Consider the following 23,514-nt stretch of genomic DNA (forward strand, 5'->3'; position numbering starts at 1 on the left):
TGTACATCATTACAGGCTCCATGGAAATGCAGTGGGGTTTCCAACGTATGGTCAAAAATTGCAAGAGATGTTTTCAGTCATCTTGAAAATCTGGCGGTCGTTAAAAGAAGACCCACAGCACAATGATGGAACATCTCAGTTCCTGGGACACTCAGATGAGGGGGACGGTCATTACATTTTGGCCATGTGGTGCATTCAGACTTGAATGAAGGTCCAAGTCGGTGGGGTTTTGTTGCTTCCAGTCTTGTATGGTTGTGAAACCTGAAAACTAGGAAGGAGACACTTAGATGTCTTTGGTGCCATGGTCTCTTTGGGAGGAATCTAGGGTACAGCTGATATGTCAAACGAATGGTTACTTGGGGAACCTCAGTTGGGGTATCTGTTGCATTGGGAGGAAATGTTAGCTAAGACACTTTGGCCTTGCGATGGATTTCTCAAGGCAGCATTGAGAACCCCAGCAGATGGAGAAGGTTGAGGCCAGTGGGACACCCACATTATATTTGGTTGTGGCAGATGGATTGGGTGCAGTTTTGTAGTTTCGCACCTGAACATGCTCCCAGACAAGATCAGCCTCCAAATTTTTCCAAGGTATAGAGAAGATGTCCTCCGAGATGCATATCCATGAAAGTAAGGTGGAAAGTAGAACCAGCCTGTGCTTGACTTGCATCCCTGTTTGATTGTTTGATTTCCGTGTGCCCCGTGATTGATCAGAAGTCATTAAGGAACGATTTAGAAATAGACAGGGCGGTCAAGGAGTAAAATGAAGCTCATTCACCTAAACACAAATGACTCTTCTTGCCGGGATTAGCTTATCTTGTGATACCAAGCAAAATCAAATTTCTCAGGTTGTCCCCTCCTTGACAGGCAATATCGGCTCATTCATCAATAAACCCACCACCTTTTCTGTAAAAGGCTTCCTTTGTGTGAAGCGTTCCGGGCCAAATCATACCCACAATTTTTCCTTCCCGTTTTAGCTCCCTACCCTTTCTGTGAGTGCTCCTTCAAGTGATGTTTCTCCATTTTAATCTTGACAGGTAAACTTTGACAGATGTCACAGATCCGTCAGCCTAGTTGATGCTAGCGCTCTTACTTCATCCCTGAACTCGTACTTTCCCTGTAGGAATTGAGAGGTTCGCATATTCATTTCCAGGAGGCAATTAAGGAATGGGGTTTTTGCACTGCAGACTTTATCTGTTTATTGTGTTTATTAAGGGGGAATATACAGACAATTTAAATTATTACTTCCCGCCATGAAAGCTGACTTTGGTGATAGTGTAAAAGTCAGATAAGACTTGCAGCGGATCAACGCTTTGAAATTACGGAGGCGGTGATGGTAATTACTGTTAATCAAAGCCAATAATGAGCCTTTGACTGCACAAATATTACAATGTGGCGTTGTGGTGAGATGTTTACATACATTTTATTTTATACTTCAGTAATAATATAATGACTTGGATTCATACAGCTCTTTTCAATTGCATTATTCATTCACACATGCTGGTGGTGTTAACCTACTAGTGTAGCCACAGCTGCTCTGGGGCAAAGTGACGGAAGCGTGGCTGCCATTCTGCGCCTAGGGCCCCGTCCGACTACCACCTCATTCATACGCAGGCAAGGTGGGTTAAGTGTCTTTCCCAAGGACACAATGGCAATATTGCAGATTTTTGAATGGTTGAGAGTCGGATTGAACCACTGACCCTTTGGTCATAAGATGGCTCGCTCTACCAACGGAGCTATTGCCGCACCCAGTTATGGAAGTATTACGGAAATATTGTTTTTTTTTTTCTTTTCAGTAATTCTTGACTGGTTCTTTTTCCGAAGTTGGGCCGACCACTTGTTACAACATATATCTTCAACATGAAAAAAAAACAAAACAAAACAAAAACTTCAGAGGTTTGTATGAGGCCTGTCCAACACAATTTAAAAAGTGGGTATAGTTTGAGTCTGCACTTTCAACACACATTCAAACGGCAACTCATATTTGTGTGTATTCGATGTCATGCGCTTAATTAGCGTACATGTGACCTTTTGCAGAGGTTTTAATTTGTTTGGAATTTCTGTAAGCTAAAACGATACATGGCTACTTTCTGGAGGTGGGAGCGGACTGGTTGTCGGTTGACTGCCAGAGGTGTTTGCCTTCCAGGGCAAAATCAGTTCCTTAAGTAATGTGGTTTAGTGATGCAACAGTATGAATGCTGCTGGGAGACATGATCTGACCTGGCTTTTCTGAACTCAACAATTGATCATAAATATACATACAACAGACCTAATATTTTGTTGAATACCCCTCAGCTACTTTCACATTGATTGAATCTTGAGGTATTCATCTTACAGTGGTTAGTTCAGTGGCGTAAGGAGTTTGGTTCCCAGTATGTGGAGCTGAATTCAGCTCCTGTCCTGTGACAACACACTTCATCTTCATTGAAGTCCAAGTCCAAGCTGTGTTGGACTGGCACCCTCTTCAGTGGAAGGTGTAGACTCTTAACCACTTTATGATATGGAATTTAGGGATAAGCTTATGCCCTATGGGCCTGAAAGACTTCTACTGGTTATCATCAATAAAGTTTTGACAGAGCTCTGCTTTCATATGTTTGGTCTTTTTTTTTTTTGGTAGAATTGGTAGACCTGGTGTAGCCCTGACTTTTAAGCAGAGACCAGAAATATTTGATCGGTATGATGTGAGGACTTTGGGAAGGCCATTTGCTTTGCTGCGTGTTGTGGTTATTTCCTGTTGAGACACCCAATTGTGTCCAAGTTTCAACCCTCAAGGTGATGGCTTCATGTTTTGATGACCATTCAGAAGTTGTCTTCCATCTTCATTATTCCGTCCACGTTTGTGAAATGTCAAGCACGAGGAGTTGGTACTGTGTTCTTGGGGTTAAATGCCTTACCTTTACCTCTCTAAACATACCTCTGGACACTGTGGCCAAACAAACTCAATCTTGGGTGTATCTTCCAGACCAAAGGCAAAGTAGTTACACCTCCCAATAACTTTTTATTTTTCTCCAACCGCTTCCTCCTTGTACTTTCACCACAACCATTTCCATCCCTTCTGCAAAACGGACCAGCCTCTTCGCTTCCACATTCCTCTCCTCAATACCTTATGAACCCATCACCTCCTTATCACCTGGCATCCCTTCACCAATGTGCCCATTGAAGTCCAACATAGCATCTGACCGCAACTGCAAGTATAGAATTCTGTCATGCACAGTAACACCGCAGCTTTGATTCCTCCCTGGACCTACTAATAGAAACAGTTTCAGTTTCACAGTACAAAGGGCTCTTGGGATGTAAGAGCCAGGTCGGTCACAGTTGTTTGACACGTGGATACAGTGCTTACAGTGCACTTGACATTATGAATGAAAAACAAACCACAGCCTCAGAGATATTTATTTCTCTTGAGCAGAAAATGTGCAAATACTGATTTTCAAGTTTGTTTTTCTTTCTCAAGTTTTTCCATTTTTTTGGAAGAATCAGGCCGAATGCAAAAACTAGAACCACTTCAGTTATAATTTTTCCTTTAAAACAATTATCAGAGTGTCAACCAACACTTTTATTAATGTACACAAATACATAATAGCTGTTTCAGCTGGAGACCAACTGCATTACAGTTTCTCCATTGGGTGAAAGCACCGTGAACGCCCACAATTGATTTTTTGAAGGGTGAAAGTAAATTTACGCCCTTTGATCTTAATTCTGGAGGTATGTTGTCTCATTCTAATTGATTAAATATAATGCATTGGTCATATTCTGTAATCTGTGAAAGTTTCAGAAGTCTACTACAATTAATAAGAAAATTACGGCTCTCTGAATGAAGCATATTTGATCCATTTTAGCATGTAACCAGTGGCCCTTTTGCTCCTATGCCAAAACTGGTTGATTGCCATGATGGTAATAATAAGTCAGACAGCTGCCAGATGGTAGCAGTTTTTTGCTGTGTTCACCAATCTTCCTGAACTGAACACTGCAGACTTCCCAGCATGCCCTTGGAGCAGCCATTGTGGCTTGAAACGTACTGTTTTGTAACCACTTATTGGATTTTGCAGTAGATGCGCTTCAAAAAGCCTGGTAATTATGCAAATTTGTGTTATTATATCAATTTGTTGCAAAAAATAGGTTTAGTGCTAGTTTTGGAATATACTCCATAAAAAAATGAAGAAAAATTGAAAGTTTTGCAAAGCCATGCATCCAAAGGTGCATGACCCGTGTCTGTCCATTACTGTCACCATCAATTTTTGGAGCATTTGTATTGATATTTTAAAAGAAAAACATTAGTAGTATAAATAAATCATCTTTTCTATTACCAAGACCTAGAACAGCAGCAAAAAGTTAAAACTGGGTATTATATCATTATTATTATTATTATTATACCTGCTGAGTCGGCTTGAATGTAAATGTCCATTACGTCAACATGATGGCGAAAATGAGCCTCTGGTACAATTTTTGACCTTTTATATTTTCAAATATTTAAACATCACAAAATTATGAGCCAAATTTTGAAAATATTTATTACTTTCATCAACAAAAAAAAAAAAAAAATGGAAAAAATGATAACAGAAAGCTCCACTTTTTAATATAAAGTTAGTAACATGGCCTCACAAAGCCAATATTTTATAAACATTATATTTTGATCAAACTTGACTTAACTGTGTACCTTGAATTTCTAATAGTTGATCCCCTTCAACTGTTTTGTCTTGATTAATTCAATGCATAGCTATGACAAAAGTAAGAAAAATGTCAAATATTATATAAAAATTGATTTTATATGCCCATGAAAACTGAAAAAAAAAATAGATTTTCCGATTTTTACCTAATTTAATAGATGTTTCTGCACATGGCGGCACTCACATCGCCCTCCGCCCTATCATATTTTCCAGAGTATAAGTCACACAGATGTAGAAATCTCACCTTTTTTCTGTATTTGGAACTCATTTTGTAATGCTTTCCTTTTTTAGTTAACAATGGACAAGAAGGTCAGTGTTGCACATGTGCACACCACAGCCTGTCCTGTTACTTGGTATAGGGCCACTAAGCTTTGTAAGATTTAAGGCATAACATTTTTTTTTCGCTGGCACCACTATAATTTTATTTATTAGCCTTAAGTAGGGGAGTACATACGACATTACCATACTATCAAAATTTGTTTGTCTAGAAAAATTTTTATAAAAAGTTCGACCTTGAACTACTGACGGCTGTGATGGTTGAGACCAACAGTGACGTCACAGATGATGTGGGGGCTTCCCCAGACTTGTGCAAAGTATTACGGGAAGAACATCTTCGCTGCGGTACAGTGACATGTGCTGGCTTGTCTCACTCTGGCTTCTTCTCCAACACGGTGGAAAACGCTTGGAAACCGCGGTGTTTTTGTGCAAAACTAAGATGGTTCTCATATATTATGTAAAAGCTAGTGGGATATCTGTCGCTGAGATAGATGATGACTAGAGTGCAGTTTGAAGTAGAAACAAGGTGATAATCGTGAACCGCGGGTGATGACGCATGCGCAGTGAAAGGCAGGGCGGACTGTTCGGTCTGCAACACCGGATCTGATCCAGATTGTGGATTTGTGGATATTGATTTTAATATTAAAAAGCCCATTTGGTGTGTACATTTTGCATTATATCTCAAACAAAATAGTCCTCAATCATTCTCATTTGCAATATAAATACCAGACATACTGATAAATACTGCTTTACTGGCTACTACTGTTGCTCTCATTCCCCTCCTCTGTCTTCCTGTTACTCCTCCTCCCCCCTGAGTGAGGAGTTGTACAGTCTGATGGCCTGAGGGACAAAGGAGTTGGTCCTGCACTTGGGAACATAATTCATTATTATTATATTATTATTATTGAACAGATTTTTGTTTTGGTATACAAGTCCCACCACAGTATAAGTCGGAAGAACCTCCAAACTAGTAAATAAAACTGACTTAAACTCCAGAAAATCTGCACATCGGCATTATCTTGTATTGAATATCACAATCCAGTTTACAGCCTGAACTTTGTGACAATTTGTTAAACTGTTTCATGACAGAGAGTCTAATTGTGATACTGTTGCTGATGTAAACCACATCAACAGTGTGAGTCGTAAGCTGATTACCCGTCACACTCCGTCCAAAGCTGAAGGAAACATTTAGGAGGAAAGCACTTACAAGTTCCACTTAAGCTGAAGGGATTGTGAACTTCTCACACACACACTATTATAGATTTTCTGAGAAAACATTTTACATATGTTTTTATGTAAACATGTCATGTATGAATTTGCCATATTCTATTACAATCATTGTCATAACTTGACTGAAACATTCATGTATCTGCTGACCAGATGTGACACTCGGTACAGCTGTTCACATCCCAAAGTGTCCTTCAGTGGTTTTAATCTGTCATATTTCATTTATTTCTCTGTAAACACAGTGGCACTGTTCCTGGATGTGGTGCACTCTAACGTGAAGACATTTGTCAGTATTACACAGCGGCACTGTGACTGTATGGTATCCAGCTGTCAAATGCATTTCACAAATTGCTTTGTGGTTTCAGTTTCTATACTGAAGTGAAGTTATAAACATCTGGAGTACAGTTTTATGATGTAGGGCCCTATCTTCCATCTGGGTTTAACTGGCGTCATCCGGGTGTCAATGCTCATTTTCACCAGATGTGGTGTTGGCCTAAACATGAGATGTGGACAGAACTGCAACCAAAATGAGGCTTACCTAGAAGAAGAAAACATTGCAGTTCCATGACTGGCCACTTGAGGTTGGCTCCAAAAGTGATCAGATTCTCTGTGAAACCCATGTTAAAATGGGCAGAAAGTGTTTACAGCCTAGTACAAAAAAAATAAAAATAAAATTGGTCTAGCTGGTTTCCCCCTCCACAACACGTTTATAGGGATGGGTGAATTTATCTTGTAACTCAATTTAAGATGTTTTAAGCCATAAACATATGCACAGTTGGGGGCATGGTCACTCTGAATGAGCTGTACTGTGGCGGCTAGCAGTGGCTAATTGCTAGTTGTGGTTCTGTGGTTACAAATCAGCAAAGATGTTTTGTTCCAGCATGTCCTTCAAGTAAATATTTCATGTTATTTACTTTTGTATGCTAACAGCATTAGCATGTTTAGCAGCTATCGGTAGCTTGATGATGTTAGATCTAGTCAACCCTATGGAGTCGTCTGATGCAGACATGCGTGAAACATCACATGACCGAATTAAGCGGATGTACCATCCAATACACCACAGTCTCAGTTTCCATTTGAATGTGTGTTGAAAGTGCAGACTTCAACCTGTACACCACTTTTTAAATTGTGTTCATAGGCCTACTACAGCTGGAATCATGATTAATAATTTATACCATGCTTTTCCCTTAATATTATGGTCATTTTTGGTGTGCGTTTCTGTAGACACCTGCAGCAAATGGGACTTTCACTTCCATGTTCTCCTCTCTCTCACCTCACCCCTTTATCATTGGTGGAAAAATGCATGACCTAAACCAGTCAGAAATGATCACCAACCCATGTATTTGGTTGCTGAGGAGATCCTGGCCAAAAAGCCACCAACAGCAGACTGAAGTGCCAACACTACCTCCACGTAGCCAACAGGAGGAGTGACATTCCTCCTGTTGTCCACCTGGTCATGCCTGTGTCCCCTCTGACCTGTTTTGGACAGGAATTGCTTTTTGAGTCAAACAAATAATTTGTGTGGCATCTTATTGTTTTGTAAATAGTTGTACAAAAAAGTACCTGAAACATTTCCTTCATTTTAATGTAAATAGTTGTATATAACTTGTTGTTTGCTACATTTGTACACGTTTTTGGAATTTACAATTTATATTTGCATTCTAAGTTATAAAAATGGTTTGTTAAACACGGTTGTGGTTTTCACAGTAAAAAAAAAAACAAACAAAAAAAACTTTTCTATTTGGATTTTTTGTTTCTGTGTAAATTCTACAGTATGTCAGAATGAAACAAAAACTGTAAAGTCACACAGGTGAGGTTGTGTTGAAAGAAGTGACACCAAACAAGGCAAAGAAAACACTTTTAAGGTAAATTATGAAGGTAAAACCAAAAGTAGTCAAAATGACTAATTATACCCTTGGCCCCAGAGGCTAAATCCACGGTTACACAGGAAATAAGCATGTCATAATTTTTAATGCGCACAACAAAGCCATGTATTATAAAAACCACCACCCAGTCCCCAAACATATAATTTAATAATCCCCAAACATATAATTTAATAAATACTGGAGCCTAGGTTAGCCTGTTAGATTAGATTATTTGGTAACTTTAAGATATGAGCGTTTTCTGGTATAATTTCTTCTGCCCACGTCACACAGGTTCTCGCCCTCGCGCCAACTTATTACCCATTCATGTATTAGCCATGGTGTAGGTGGAGTAAGCACCGGCAAGATGGCATCACCAAGAGCAGTACTTTTTGAGCTTCAAAACAGCTCTTCCTAGAGCTGCCAACTGACCCACATTGGGCGGGACAGTCCTAGTATTCATCCCCGTGTCCTGCGCCCCCCATGGGTGTGTGGGACACCCATTAGTCCTGCAGTTGTGTGGGTGTGGGAATGTCCCCGGACCCCCCTAGTTATGCTTTGCGCCATTGGCACTGGCAGCCATGTGTGGGTGTCCCACATTGGTAAATTCAAATGTTGTCGCATCTGTCACTACCAAAAAACCTGGTCTAAAGTCCATAAAATTGCAACAGTCAGAGTCACCTTACATAAAGGGGTTTAGAATGCACATACGCTCTGTGTGCCGCAATGTGCAAAAGCACATAGTGCACAGCAATGCTTAATAGTGAATCTAAGCAAGTAGTATCCTTTACAAGTAGTGCAGGCGACAGATCACAGTACATTCAGGAGTTTTGTGTGTGAGATTCCATCTTTAACCCCTCGCTCACACTGCCTCCGGTGTTACCATTGCAGGGTATGGATGCGGGTCCCGCAGAGAATCCAAGTCATTAAAAAGATACAAACTTCTCTCAGTGGCCACGGAGCTCTGCGGCTGCGGTTACCGAGACCCTGCGGCGCTGCGGATTTTTCCGCAAGAAGTCTATCCTTGCAGACTGCCGAAGCGCGCCGCATCAAAACAGCGAGCGTAGTCTCTGGAGTTGTTGCCAGAGTTGGCCGCAGCTCCATACACCAGACAGGGGCGCGGTGCCGGAGTTGGCTGCAGCTCCATACAGCAGAGAGGGGGGTGGTGGGAGTGGCCCGCTGCGGTGCTTACCGAGCCCGCAGACTCGGTAAGCTTATCGGAGGCAGTGAGAGCAAGGCGTAAGGCTTACAAATTATGTCTGTTGTGATTGCTAATTCTGTGTGCTGTCTGCGTCAGATCTATTTCGATTCCAGTTAACATTTGTCTTCTGCCTGGCAATGCACCAGATACAGGAGCATCTTAGCCAATAAAGGGGAAAACAGATGACACTCTGATTGGATGATTTCATGACATGACTACAAAACCCCCTTGCATAATGTGGCACTTTAAGCCAGCCCCTTTTTCCCCTGTGCTCTTGTTTGCACTGATAGAAAATTATGAATGATCTTGATTTTATTTGCTCTGGGTCATTTACATCTGGTTGTTGACTTATCGGATGAGCTCTGTCAATCAAATTGTCATTTGTCACTCCATTTAAAAGTCAGGTTATGCTGAAATCTAGCTCACTGGCACTGCTGTGTTGGCAGTGTACTCAAGTGAGAGGATGTCTGGCAACTTAACATATCTACTAATAATGCATCAAAGCATGCAATTGGAGAGCCAACACCAAAGCTCCCTGAGGTGTAGCAGTGAATCCATAAAGTTCATAAAGTGACGTTTTGCATATTTGTCCATCAGCGTTTAATTTAATTGTGGTTTTCATTCTTATTCCATTACATATATGAGGTCTGTCTGAATATTACGCATTCAGGACTAGCATAAAACTTTGCACTCGATTATAAAACAGGTTTTTGTTGGTCTATGGTGTAGCCCCTTTCTGCTGCCCTCACAAAGAGATCCACCAGCACTGCGTCCACACCTCATTTTAAGTCCAACACACCCACTGGTGCAAATATGAGGGAAAATGTGCTTGTTATTGTAAAGAACATGGGCAGTGTGAGTAAAAATGACAACTTTGTTAGCTGGCAATGGCCAATGACAGTTGCGCTACAATGTGCACTGCTTAGCAACAGGTGGAAGATAGTGCCATCTTTTAAGTTTGGACAAAATGTTGAGTTATTTGCTTTGCTTGAACAGGAATCTGTTTTTCTTTCAGAAAAAGAACATCAGTGCTTTGCTGAGTCTTGGTGTGCTGGCTTCCTGGGGAGGGATTCTTCTGTCAGCTCGACTCTACTGGATGGGCAATAAGCCTCCCAACTTCTCCAACTCTGACAACCCCGCAGCTGACTCACCGCATTTTCTCACCCGAATGCTGACATTCCTCCATTTGCCCGCTGCCAATGCCTGGCTCCTTCTTTGCCCTGACAAACTTAGCTTTGATTGGTCCATGGATGCCGTGCCATTAGTCAAGTCCTTGGCTGACTGGAGGAACCTTCACACTGTTGCCTTTTACTTTGGATTTGTCCTTCTGGCTTTATTTGGTCTCCGTGGTGTCACATACACAGCTAAGGAAACCAATGGAAAATCCCAAGTTGCCAATGGGAAATCGATCAGTAACGGGAATGACTATCATACCTTTGACACAAGTCACAACACAAACTTAGACCAGGGGCTGCCAAAGACCATCCTGAACGGGTCTGCTGAACATCATTGCTACCCTCAGTGGACATCCCTGCCCCCTACAGAAAATTTAGTACTGTTCTCCTTAGGCATTCTTTCATTGCCATTCATCCCTGCAACCAACCTCTTCTTTTACGTAGGCTTTGTGATTGCAGAGAGGGTACTGTACATTCCCAGCATAGGCTTTTGTTTACTGGTTGCTGCTGGTGCTAGAACATTGTATGTCAGTTTGTGGACTAGAGGCTGCAGAGCCGTACTGTTGTGTCTCTGCACAGGATTGCTGCTGCTGAATGGGATTCGAACTGTTCAACGGAACAGGGATTGGAGCAGTGAGGAGAATCTCTACAAGTCTGGGATTAGTGTAAACCCCGCCAAAGGTAAGACAAGACCACTATAAATCATTAGAGTATCGGGCACCAGTCCTTTGATGCATGGTGTGGATATTGGCACCAAAGCTCAGTTACCAATATTGACAATGATGTAGACACACTCAGTAGTCACTCAGTGATTGCTTGAGCTGAAAATAAGACCCTCCTAATTCTAGTTTTCTATGCCTTATCGTTGTTTTGACAGTTCTTCTTTGTCAGTGTTCACACTTTGAAAATTACAGTAAGTCATGCCATGGGTATGGAAAACTGTTTTGGGCATTATTGTTTTGTTGGTATAGTTATGACAGAAAGTTACTCAAACAAAGTTTATATCATGAAACATTGCACTGCTTGTTGTCAGTTTTAGGATCATAACAGATGGAGAAAACTTGAATACTGTATTTGCCTAAATATAAGCTACATTAGGTATAAGGTGTAATATAAGATATGATTATGTTTTTTTTTTTTACCCCGGAAACACACGTGAAAGATAAGGGGTTGTCTTCTAATCACAGACTGGACTTTTCCATGCCATATACATACAGAAATCGTTAAGAATCACTTCTTCTTGCATTACTTTATATTTAAAACCTTCCACATCTGTCATTGTGTGAGGTACAATTTACACTCAAGGTGCCAAATATTGTTTCCCTGCATTCTAATTCCACAGTTGCTTAGCTACACAACTTTTAAAAAACACCACAAGAACCAGCATACAACATCAACAAATAACAATAAATGTACAGGAAATTTACCTGTATTTACAGATCTCGCACAAGCCCTTGCAGTTCTCTTCCTGTGGTACAGTGAACTCCTCCCCCTAACTGTTGCTGCTAGCATGAAGTGGTTGCCGTCCTTTCCTCTCCACCCCACCCCCCAATTTTATTTCAATCAAGGACCCATTGTTATCTTTGCTGCTCAAACTACACCAGGAGAGATTTTACCTTTATAAAGCGAGCAACAGAATCACACCATGCCGTGTACTGTGCACTTCCCTTTTATCATCCTCATAACACAGTAGCTCCTCATTGCCAACAGTAACTCATTACGGTCCAAACACCAAGTGATGATGCAGAAGGTTCTACTTTTGGAAAACTTGACTGATTGACTGACAAGGTTGGCAAATTTGCACTGTTTACTGTACTTCTGTGTTTTGTAATTTAGCCTGATTTTTTCCTCCCCTGCATTTATTTGCATTATTTTCACATAGAAACATTTTCTTTTTTGAAAACAAGATTTGGTCTTCACACAGTATTTTTTCAGAAATGTGTTTTGAAACATGGGGGAACGTCTTCTAATCTGGACCATCTTGTAGTCAGACCAGTATGGTAATTACCCAATAATAGGTCACCTTTTTACATACCGAGGCCATAAAAAAATGTACCATTACTTTTTGATTTTAGATGCTGCAAGTCATATAACCATATCGACTACTAAACAAAGTATTGATTGCTTATTTGTTATTAACAAAAAGTTGACACAACTGTTTAACTGGGACCTTGATACCTCATTTCCACATAGCTTATGGGTACGTAGCCTTGAAATTGGTTTACCCACTAATTTTTACAGATGCCACCGTGTTGTCCGACATAGTGCAAATATCTCCTTTCTCCATTCTGCTACCCTTGGTGTGACTGTATTGATACAATTTCAGAGACACTATATGTGCTATGTGCCCTGAAGCTAGCTTTGGAAAGCTGGTAAAGCTTTGCAAAGCTATCAAGCTAGTTTCTTCTTTTCAGTTGCTTGACTCTTGACGTTCAAAGTGTAGTATAGAGTATAGTATGGTGTAGACTTGAACACGTGAAAATTAGTTATTTTTTACAGCGTAAAAAATGAATGTTTTTGTCTCTATAGCGGTTTGCGCGCATATTCCACACAACATGATGATGAAAAACAAACAGCCACTCATGGCTTATGTGGTGTCTGTAATGAAATGCGTTTCTTTGCATTGAAGACTAGCCGGCGTATCACATATATTATGGACACACTCCCTACGCTACATGGAAACAAGGCATAAGCCGCCATTACAATGATAATATTGCAGTATAAGTAATTTTGCCAATATCATCTGTACGTTTCTTGGTTTTTCCATTATGAAAAGTGTTGCTTTTGATTGACACCTCTCCTTCAGCCTGGGGTAACTTGGGGAACGTGCTGAAGAACCAGGGCAAGATGGCAGAGGCGGAGACGGCGTACAGAAACGCCCTGCACTGTCGAGGGAACATGGCGGATATGCTGTACAACCTGTAAGTGTTAAAGACGCCCGCGACCTCTCTTGTGCCATAACAAGTTGCATTCCTGTCATCCATCACTCACGATTACAAGTGGGAGAATGACAGACGGGAGAGAAGTGGACGAGGAAGGGATGAGACATAAAGTCGAAGTGACAGGCAGGAAGAGCGCAAAGAAGGCAAAACAAAAATAGATTTAAAACAAAAGGAAACGAACAGTGAGACGGCGTGAGGCGTTGACGCAGGAAGACGGAACTTTGTTTGTCTCCGCTGACTCTCGACGTTCTGCCACTGATCTGATTAATCGGGATTTCTTGTGGGAATACTCAGCATTGCTTCCGATCCTCAGCACATTGTGTCAAAGGTGCCAAAGCCTCAATAACACCACAACTCTCACTTGCATGCCGATGCTGTTTTTCTTGTCTCTTTCTCAGGCTACAAGCAAGTGGAAGGACATAAATCTGCACAGAGACGCCGCTTTGTATTTTGTTAAAAGAGAAGTCAGATTTCAGCTTGATGGATGGGTTTTGGGTATATATGTGTAGAGAGATGAGGGAGCTTTTATACTCAAAGCTCCCTCATCTATTCGGCGTGCTATAACTGTTGCGTCAATGTGCTTTACCCTCACAGATTTAAGAAAACAGAACCATTACCAGTGAGACAATTAAAGTAGCTCAATGGGGATTTTAAGCTACAGACTTCTACGATCGCTGGAAATAAATCTCCGTTCCTTTGTTCTTGTTGTTAAACTTGAGAAGCTGCCAGAAACAGTCCCTGAACAACATTAAAAATACTGCCGTCTGCCAGTTGTACCCCTCAGCTTCCATGGCAGTGAAATCCCCAGGTGGAAAAATTTGGCCTGTGGACTCGACTTCAAAGTCAAAGTAATCTATTTTCCAGTCTGACTGAGGTCTTGACCTGATACACCATTCCGAGAAGTTTGGGGACCCCAGGCCTCTCTATTCCAAAGCAATTGCACTAACAAGCCAATCGTTGACATCGCCCAACACCCGCCCACCCAGTTGTCCGGGCGATGACAATATCCCCCTCAACCTATAGTAGGCTGAGGGGTAAAAACACATAGTTCACTTAGACATTTGCTTGTCTAGCATGGATCTTTGGGTCGTCAACAGCTGTATGCTAGCAAGATTACGTTGAAGATTTCAGTTGATCCGATCACCACAAAACCAAGATGAAAACCAAAATCTGTGCAGATCCAGAAAAGATTCCAGATCAGCGAAGGCATAAATGTATATATTTTTTATTTTGTTGCATGATTTAATGTCACACGTGTCATTGTTGACATAGTAAGAATATGAGTAGTATAAATATTTGTCCACCAGGGGGCAGATTAGAACTGAATCTGGCTGGCACAAGTCTTCTTGGAAATCCAGCAACAGATTTTTGTTCACGCCACTGTCGAGCCTTGTGAGTAGTGGAACGTTGTGAATAAATGTACAGTTTGTTCCCGTCACTATTTCTGCTTTGATGTTGTCCCAGCTGACTATTTGTACTTTGTACTTCAGTTTACCGCCCACGTGGTGTTGGGATCATCTCTCATTAACCCAAAGAAGGCATAAAATGAACATAAAATATACCCCAGGGTATATTTTTTGGTATATTTTCTCAAGTATTTTACTTATTCAGCTGAAATTTGATGCACTTGTCAACTACAATCTTCAATTTCACCTATTTTGATCATATTTGATTAAATATTGGGAGCTCCATAACCATTTGGACCCCAATTTGGTATAATGATATCTGATTGAGCTCTATTGCAAAATTCTGAGCTTTGTGTCCATTTTTCCTAACTATTGAACTGTCAGAGCAGTTTCCAACCACGTCCATTACTGCTTTCAAGAGTACTGTTGTGATCGAGTTGTTGCAGAGACCTTCTTATTCTCAAGAGGAGGAAGAAATGGTCAAACCATAATTCTCTGACATGCCTAGATCACAGCAGGACCACAACGGACGCTTTGCCCATCTCAGTCCTAGGTGTATCTATAACTCTGTGGTTTTGTAAAAATGTCTTACACCTTTGTCTTTCCGTGTCGATCAGGGGTTTGTTGCTCCAGGAGAGTGAGCGCTATTCTGAGGCACTACATTATTACAAACTGGCCATTGGGAGTCGACCAACGCTGGCATGTAAGTAAACATCAGAGAGCCGATTCTGTCCATGATGACCGAAGGGAAGCGGTTATTACTTGTGGTATGTTAATTTAGACCTGAGGTTTCAAACCAGAATTATTTTTTTCAATTGGGTCACTGAGCAAAATTGATATTTTAACATTTTTGAGTTCTACCTTACATCTCGTTGAACCCAATTTAATTCCACTTATACTAGAGGACCTACGACCATTACCTTTGCACCCCCCCCAGGACTAAACCAAACCAACTTTTTTAGGTTCTTTAGATGACCCCAAAACACAATCAGGATGTTCCCAAACATAAAAACTGGCCTCAAGAGCCAGTTATCCAAGATGGCCACCAAAATAGGGTTTTTCACTTAAACAACATATAAACAACTTAAATATCAGAGAGATTCAATGGGAAGACCATTGCAGGTCACAGCAAACTCATTTGTGCCTAAACTAAATTCATTCATGGGTTTAAGATTCAAAATGGCGTCCAATATGGCCACCAATAGACCCTTATCATTGAATCTCTCTGATATTTAAGTTGTTTATATGTTGTTTAAAGGTGTTTCAGTGAAAAACCCTATTTTAGTGGCCATCTTGGATAACTGGCTTGAGGCCAATTTTTATTTTTGGGAACATCCTGATTGTATTTTGGGGTCATCTAAGGAACCTAAAAAAGTTGGTTTGGTTTAGTCCTGGGGGGGGGGGGGGGGGGGGTGCAAAAGTAGTGGTCGTAGCTCCCTGAGTATTAATAATGTTCCATGGAAGGCTGAGTGACATCACAATTTGTATCTTTCAACCATTATAAATATGTGTACCGTTCTCTGTGCAACAGGAAGACAGAGGATGGGAACGAGAGGAACAGTAGTAGCCAGTAAACCAGTAGTGATCAGTATCCCTGGTATCTAATATTTGTGTATTTATATTTGCAAATATTTTTTTTTTTTTACTTTCACTTTTGATACTGTGTGCTTCTTACCCTGTGTGCTGCTATACAATGCTGCTGGAACCTCAGTTTCCCTGAGGGAGTCTTCCCAAGGGGTTAATAAAGTCCCACACAATCTAATCTAGAGTCATACATGTACACACGTATATTCATACTCACGATCACCTCCTCTATCAAGCGTAATCTGTCTTTGTCCTGTCTCTCTCCTTCTCTCTTTTCCTTGTTAACATCTTTGTTGTTGTTACAAGAATTGTCTTTGCAGTTTTCACCCTTGTTTTCATTGTCACTGTTTCTTTAGTGGTGGTTTTCCTTTTGTTGTCATAGAATCCAATGGACGTCAACCTTGGTTAACCATTACTTTGGGAACCAATTATTTAACACAGTTACAACTATTCCATTTATTAATCCTATGAGCTCAACTAATAATTTACATCACTTTTTACCACAATTGGAGCAGCTATCACTTTCCACGCCCTCAAAACTGAATTTGACCTTTGCTTTACCACATAACTCCGTAACATTCAGTCATACGGAGTCCAAACTGTAACTTGTTGGAAGTTTATTATCAAATAGACAAAAAATGTGGTACACTTTTCAAAATGATTGCAACATTTTTGAATCTTTCATTGACCCCTACCTGGCTGTAGATGCCACTTTAGTCCCCTTAAATGGTACCGATTAGGTTCAGATTGTCTGGACTCTTGGACTAAAGCTCCAGAAGGGTATCTTCAAGTCTCCTTGATCCTGTTTATTTTTCCTGCCCACTTTTAACCTGGTACATCTACCTGCCTTTGTCTTGTCAGTTTTGACGAGATGCCTAATGTCAATTTTTCTCCCGTCTGTGAAGATCCTACATTTTGGTACCCTAGTAACTGTAGATATCGGATGACTTACCAAATATCAAGTTTGTTTTGTCTTTCCGAGGTCCTTCTCCCCTGTCTAAATATGGCACCCACTTTTTTTTTACTTTAACTCATCCCAGTTTGTTTCCACTCATCCTCACAGCGGCCTACTTGAACACAGGAATCATTCTGATGAACCAGGGCAGCCTTGAAGAGGCCAAACGTACCTTCCTAACATGTGCCGACATTCCTGATGAGAACCTGAAAGACCCTCACGCACACAAGAGCTCGGTCACCAGCTGCCTGTACAATCTCGGAAAACTGCTCCATGAACAGGGCCAGCAGGAGGTGAGCAGGTCTACTTGTAGTATTACAACAATCAAATTTCTGTGTTTGTTTGTGAACGTTATTCTTCTATCGTCTTTTGGGACTGTGTGCAAAATAACTTGGAAACAGGTGAGCAGATTTTCACCAAACATGGTAGAAATATTCCTTGGGTGAGTGTCTCAAGATGAGTAATGTTTGGAGCAGATCGGTGCAAAGCAGCAAAATCCAGCACTAGTGATGTTGCTCATTTCAACCTGATGTAGTTGTCTTTTTCACACCCACTGCCTATGTCCTCTAAATAGCAATGCCGCTTGCGTTCTTGTTGGTGTGTTCAGCTAAAAATGAGGTGTGGCCAGACCACAAGAATCAAGTTGAAAAGCCGGGACACTTACCTGCATAAAAAAATTGACAAAGCACATACACTCTGCCTGTACATATCATCTACTGTGATGATGTAATATATTAATATGACAGCGTTGGCACAGACAAAAACAGAACTGGAAGAGGGATTAAATGTTATATTTCATGCAGATATCTCTCTCTTTTCATTGTCTCTCTCTCACATTATTGTTCAACAATGAATTGAAAAACAGAACATGATGTGTTTTGAAAATTACTTCCCGTTTAGTACAAAATAGCAAATCGGGGCACATTTTGAAGCATCATAGTAACTTCTTGATCCAACTTTGGTCAGTCTTGCACAAAGTTGGTATACGTAGTAGTTACAGCCATTGTCGCCACCAGATTTGAAATCGGGGTCAGATTTTCAAACTACTCAAAAATTTCTCCCGATTGTCACTAGTGTGGTAACTTCCAGGTGTTTGTAGTCTTAACGGCTTTAATCGTGTTTGAATGTCTTTAAACGGGGTGTTCCCAGTGAGTACAGCTTGTATGGGGTAAAAAGCAGCGTTTGTTGCACTTATGGCCGAGGGCACAGCTGCTTACTTTCGTTTTCGGCAGGTCGCCACGCGTCTATAAGCCAGCCAGTCGCCAGGTCTGCACTTTATAAGACAGCCTGTAAAGAGGCAAACTGGATTAAACTGTTTCATCCCGTTTTTGGACTTTGTTGGATCATGGGCGATCACAGTAGAACGACACCAGGGGCATAAAATGTTTCAGCAAAAATTACCATAAAATAACTTGTATCAAACCTGACTATAAGGAGTGATCACCTGTGACTCTGAGAAACGACAATAAATTGTGTATTAATGTGAAAATCTGAGTTTAACTGTTCCCTGATAAATGGACCAACTCGAACTCGATGTTTTCTCTGATAAAACCGAAATGAGCTTTTATTACAAGGACGTCATAAAATCATTGGCGTTTATTTATTTGTCTGTCTGCCTAAATATTAGCAGGATTACGTCAAAACTACGGCACGGATTTTGACATTATTTTCATCACAGATACATTTTAGGCCATGGAAGACTCCATTCAATTTTGGAGGTGATCTGGATCCGGATCCGGATTCTGGATCAAGTTTTACTTTATATAGGCTTTGAAGGATTACTGTTAGCAGGATTACGTCAAATCTCCCGCACAGATTTTGATTAACTTTTCAACACCGATACATATTAGGCCATGGAAGAATCCATTAAATTTTGGAGGTGATCTGGATTCTGGATCAAGATTTCACTTTATATAGACTTTGAAGGATTACGTCAAAACTACTTCATGGATTCTCACCAAATGTGTACCACAGATAGACATTAGGGCAAAAGAATCCATAAAATTTTGGAAGTGATGCAGATCCGATAATTGATTCTGGATCTGAATCTGGATTCTGGATCAAGATTTCACTTTATATAGGTTTCGATGGATTATGTCAAAACTACTTCACAGATTCTCACCAAATTTGTACCACAGGTAGACATTAGGGCAAAAGACTGCATTCAGTTTTGGAGGTGATCCAGATCCAAATTCGGATTCTGGATCCAAATCCAGATTCTGGATAAACATTTCACTTTATGTAGGCCTTGAAGGATTACGTCAAAACGACTTTGTACATTCTCACCAAATTTTCACCTCAGATACCTATTAGGCCATGGAAGACTATTAAATTTTGGAGGTGATCCGGATTTGAATCTGGATTCTGGATCAAGATTTCACTTTATATAGGCTTTGAAGGATTACGTCAAAACTACTTCACAAATTCTCACCAAATGTGTACCACAGATAGACATTAGGGCAGAAGAATCCATTAAATTTTGGAGGTGATGCAGATCCGATAATTGATTCTGGATCTGAATCCGGATTCTGGATCAAGATTTCACTTTATATAGGTTTCGAAGGATTACTTCACAGATTCTCACCAAATTTGTACCACAGGTAGACATTAGGGCAAAAGACTGCATTAAATTTTGGAGGTGATCCAGATCCGAATCCGGATTCTGGATCCGAATACAGATTCTGGATAAACATTTCACATTATATAGGCCTTGAAGGATTACGTCAAAACGACTTTGTACATTCTCACCAAATTTTCACCTCAGATACCTATTAGGCCATGGAAGACTATTAAATTTTGGAGGTGATCCGGATTTGAATCTGGATTCTGGATCAAGATTTCACTTTATATAGGCTTTGAAGGATTACGTCAAAACTACTTCACAGATTCTCATCAAATTTGTACCACAGATAGACATTAGGGCAAAAGAACCCATTAAATTTTGGAGGTGATGCAGATCCGATAATTGATTCTGGATCTGAATCCAGATTCTGGATCAAGATTTGACTTTATATAGGTTTCGAAGGATTCCGTCAAAACTACTTCACAGATTCTCACCAAATTTATACCACAGGTAGACATTAGGGCAAAAGACTGCATTAAATTTTGGAGGTGATCCAGATCCGAATCTGGATTCTGGATCCGAATCCAGATCCTGGATAAACATTTCACTTTATATAGGCTTTGAAGGATTACGTCAAAACGACTTTGTACATTCTCGCCAAATTTTCACCTCAGATACCTATTAGGCCATGGAAGACTATTACATTTTGGAGGAGATCTGGATTTGAATCTGGATTCTGGATCAAGATTTCACTTTATATAGGCTTTAACGGATTACGTCAAAACTACTTCACAGATTCTCACCAAATTTGTACCACAGATAGACATTAGGGCAAAAGAATCCATTAAATTTTGGAGGTGATGCAGATCCGATAATTGATTCTGGATCTGAATCCGGATTCTGGATCAAGATTTTACTTTATATAGGTTTCGAAGGATTCCGTCAAAACTACTTCACAGATTCTCACCAAATTTATACCACAGGTAGACATTAGGGCAAAAGACTGCATTAAATTTTGGAGGTGATCCAGATCCGAATCTGGATTCTGGATCCGAATCCAGATCCTGGATAAACATTTCACTTTATATAGGCTTTGAAGGATTACGTCAAAACGACTTTGTACATTCTCGCCAAATTTTCACCTCAGATACCTATTAGGCCCTGGAAGACTATTACATTTTGGAGGTGATCCGGATCCAAATCTGGATTCTGGATCAAGATTTCACTTTATATAGGCTTTAACGGATTACGTCAAAACTACTTCACAGATTCTCACCAAATTTGTACCACAGATAGACATTAGGGCAAAAGCATCCATTAAATTTTGGAGGTGATGCAGATCCGATAATTGATTCTGGATCTGAATCCGGATTCTGGATCAAGATTTTACTTTATATAGGTTTCGAAGGATTCCGTCAAAACTACTTCACAGATTCTCACCAAATTTGTACCACAGGTAGACATTAGGGCAAAAGACTGCATTAAATTTTGGAGGTGATCCAGATCCCAATCTGGATTCTGGATCCGAATCCAGATTCTGGATAAACATTTCACTTTATATAGGCTTTGAATGTTGGATCCTCTTGCTTGCCTCTACTGGTGGTTGGCTCTCACTGCAGTATTGTATCACTTCCTGTTCCGGAGCACAGCGGTGTTTTTCTGTATCTGTTAGCTGTTTAATCTGCACAGTTAGATTGATCTAGTTATCTAGATTACGATTTGTTTCCCAGTGTAATCTTTACGTGCCTTAACTAAAGCACTCCTTCTGCTGAATCACCTCTAAATTATTTACACATTATTCACTTTGCGTGTTTTTAGGAATCCGCTAGCTTAGCGTAGCTACTAGCTCTTAGCCGATTTAGCATGGCGGCTTCTCCTGTCTCTCCCGCACTTTTCTGCTCTGGGTGTGAAATGTTTAGTTATTCCTCGGCCTCCTTTAGCAGTAACGGTACTTGTAATAAGTGTAATAAGTACTTGTGTCTTTTTCCTGGTTCTCTCCCTCAGCCCCAACCAGTCCCAGCAGAAGACTGCCCCTCCCTGAGCCTGGTTCTGCTGGAGGTTTCTTCCTGTTAAAAGGGAGTTTTTCCTTCCCACTGTAGCCAAGTGCTTGCTCACAGGGGGTCGTTTTGACCGTTGGGGTTTTACATCATTATTGTATGGCCTTGCCTTACAATATAAAGCGCCTTGGGGCAACTGTTTGTTGTGATTTGGCGCTATATAAAAAAAAAATTGAATTGAATTGAATTGAAGTGTAGCTTATTCGTAGCTTTGGAGGCCAGGCTGGGCGAATTGGAGACTCGGCTCCGCACCGTGGAAAATTCTACAGCTAGCCAGGCCCCTGTAGTCGGTGCGGACCAAGGTAGCTTAGCCGCCGTTAGTTCCCCCCTGGCAGATCCCGAGCAGCCGGGAAAGCAGGCTGACTGGGTGACTGTGAGGAGGAAGCGTAGCCCTAAACAGAAGCCCCGTGTACACCGCCAACCCGTTCACATCTCTAACCGTTTTTCCCCACTCGACGACACACCCGCCGCGGATCAAACTCTGGTTATTGGCGACTCTGTTTTGAGAAATGTGAAGTTAGCGACACCAGCAACCATAGTCAATTGTCTTCCGGGGGCCAGAGCAGGCGACATTGAAGGAAATTTGAAACTGCTGGCTAAGGCTAAGCGTAAATTTGGTAAGATTGTAATTCACGTTGGCAGTAATTAACATTAAATCGGTGTGTAACTTTGCAAAAACAATGTCGGACTCTGTAGTTTTCTCTGGGCCCCTCCCCAATCGGACCGGGAGTGACATGTTTAGCCGCATGTTCTCCTTGAATTGCTGGCTGTCTGAGTGGTGTCCAAAAAATGAGGTGGGCTTCATAGATAATTGGCAAAGCTTCTGGGGAAAACCTGGTCTTGTTAGGAGAGACGGAATCCATCCCACTTTGGATGGAGCAGCTCTCATTTCTAGAAATCTGGCCAATTTTCTTAAATCCTCCAAACCGTGACTATCCAGGGTTGGGACCAGGAAGCAGAGTTGTAGTCTTACACACCTCTCTGCAGCTTCTCTCCCCCTGCCATCCCCTCATTACCCCATCCCCGTAGAGACGGTGTCTGCTCCCAGACTACCAATAACCAGCAAAAATCTATTTAAGCATAAAAATTCAAAAAGAAAAAATAATATAGCACCTTCAACTGCACCACAGACTAAAACAGTTAAATGTGGTCTATTAAACATTAGGTCTCTCTCTTCTAAGTCCCTGTTGGTAAATGATATAATAATTGATCAACATATTGATTTATTCTGCCTAACAGAAACCTGGTTACAGCAGGATGAATATGTTAGTTTAAATGAGTCAACACCCCCGAGTCACACTAACTGTCAGAATGCTCGTAGCACGGGCCGGGGCGGAGGATTAGCAGCAATCTTCCATTCCAGCTTATTAATTAATCAAAAACCCAGACAGAGCTTTAATTCATTTGAAAGCTTGTCTCTTAGTCTTGTCCATCCAAATTGGAAGTCCCAAAAACCAGTTTTATTTGTTATTATCTATTGTCCACCTGGTCGTTACTGTGAGTTTCTCTGTGAATTTTCAGACCTTTTGTCTGACTTAGTGCTTAGCTCAGATAAGATAATTATAGTGGGCGATTTTAACATCCACACAGATGCTGAGAATG

At 40.9% G+C, this 23,514-nt stretch overlaps 1 protein-coding gene across 1 annotated transcript in view; it reads left to right on the forward strand.

The window, feature by feature from the left end:
• Positions 1-23,514, forward strand: part of tmtc2a (transmembrane O-mannosyltransferase targeting cadherins 2a) — a 179,989-nt gene that overhangs the window by 125,918 nt on the left and 30,557 nt on the right. The window contains exons 3-6 of the mRNA XM_034163037.1: positions 10,246-11,086; positions 13,212-13,326; positions 15,371-15,456; positions 17,401-17,585. Coding sequence (XP_034018928.1) covers positions 10,246-11,086; positions 13,212-13,326; positions 15,371-15,456; positions 17,401-17,585 — 1,227 coding nt within the window. The remainder of the gene's footprint in view (positions 1-10,245; positions 11,087-13,211; positions 13,327-15,370; positions 15,457-17,400; positions 17,586-23,514) is intronic.

Source organism: Thalassophryne amazonica, chromosome 22 (genome assembly GCF_902500255.1).
Source record: "Thalassophryne amazonica chromosome 22, fThaAma1.1, whole genome shotgun sequence".
In the NCBI taxonomy this organism is placed as follows: Eukaryota; Metazoa; Chordata; class Actinopteri; order Batrachoidiformes; family Batrachoididae; genus Thalassophryne; species Thalassophryne amazonica.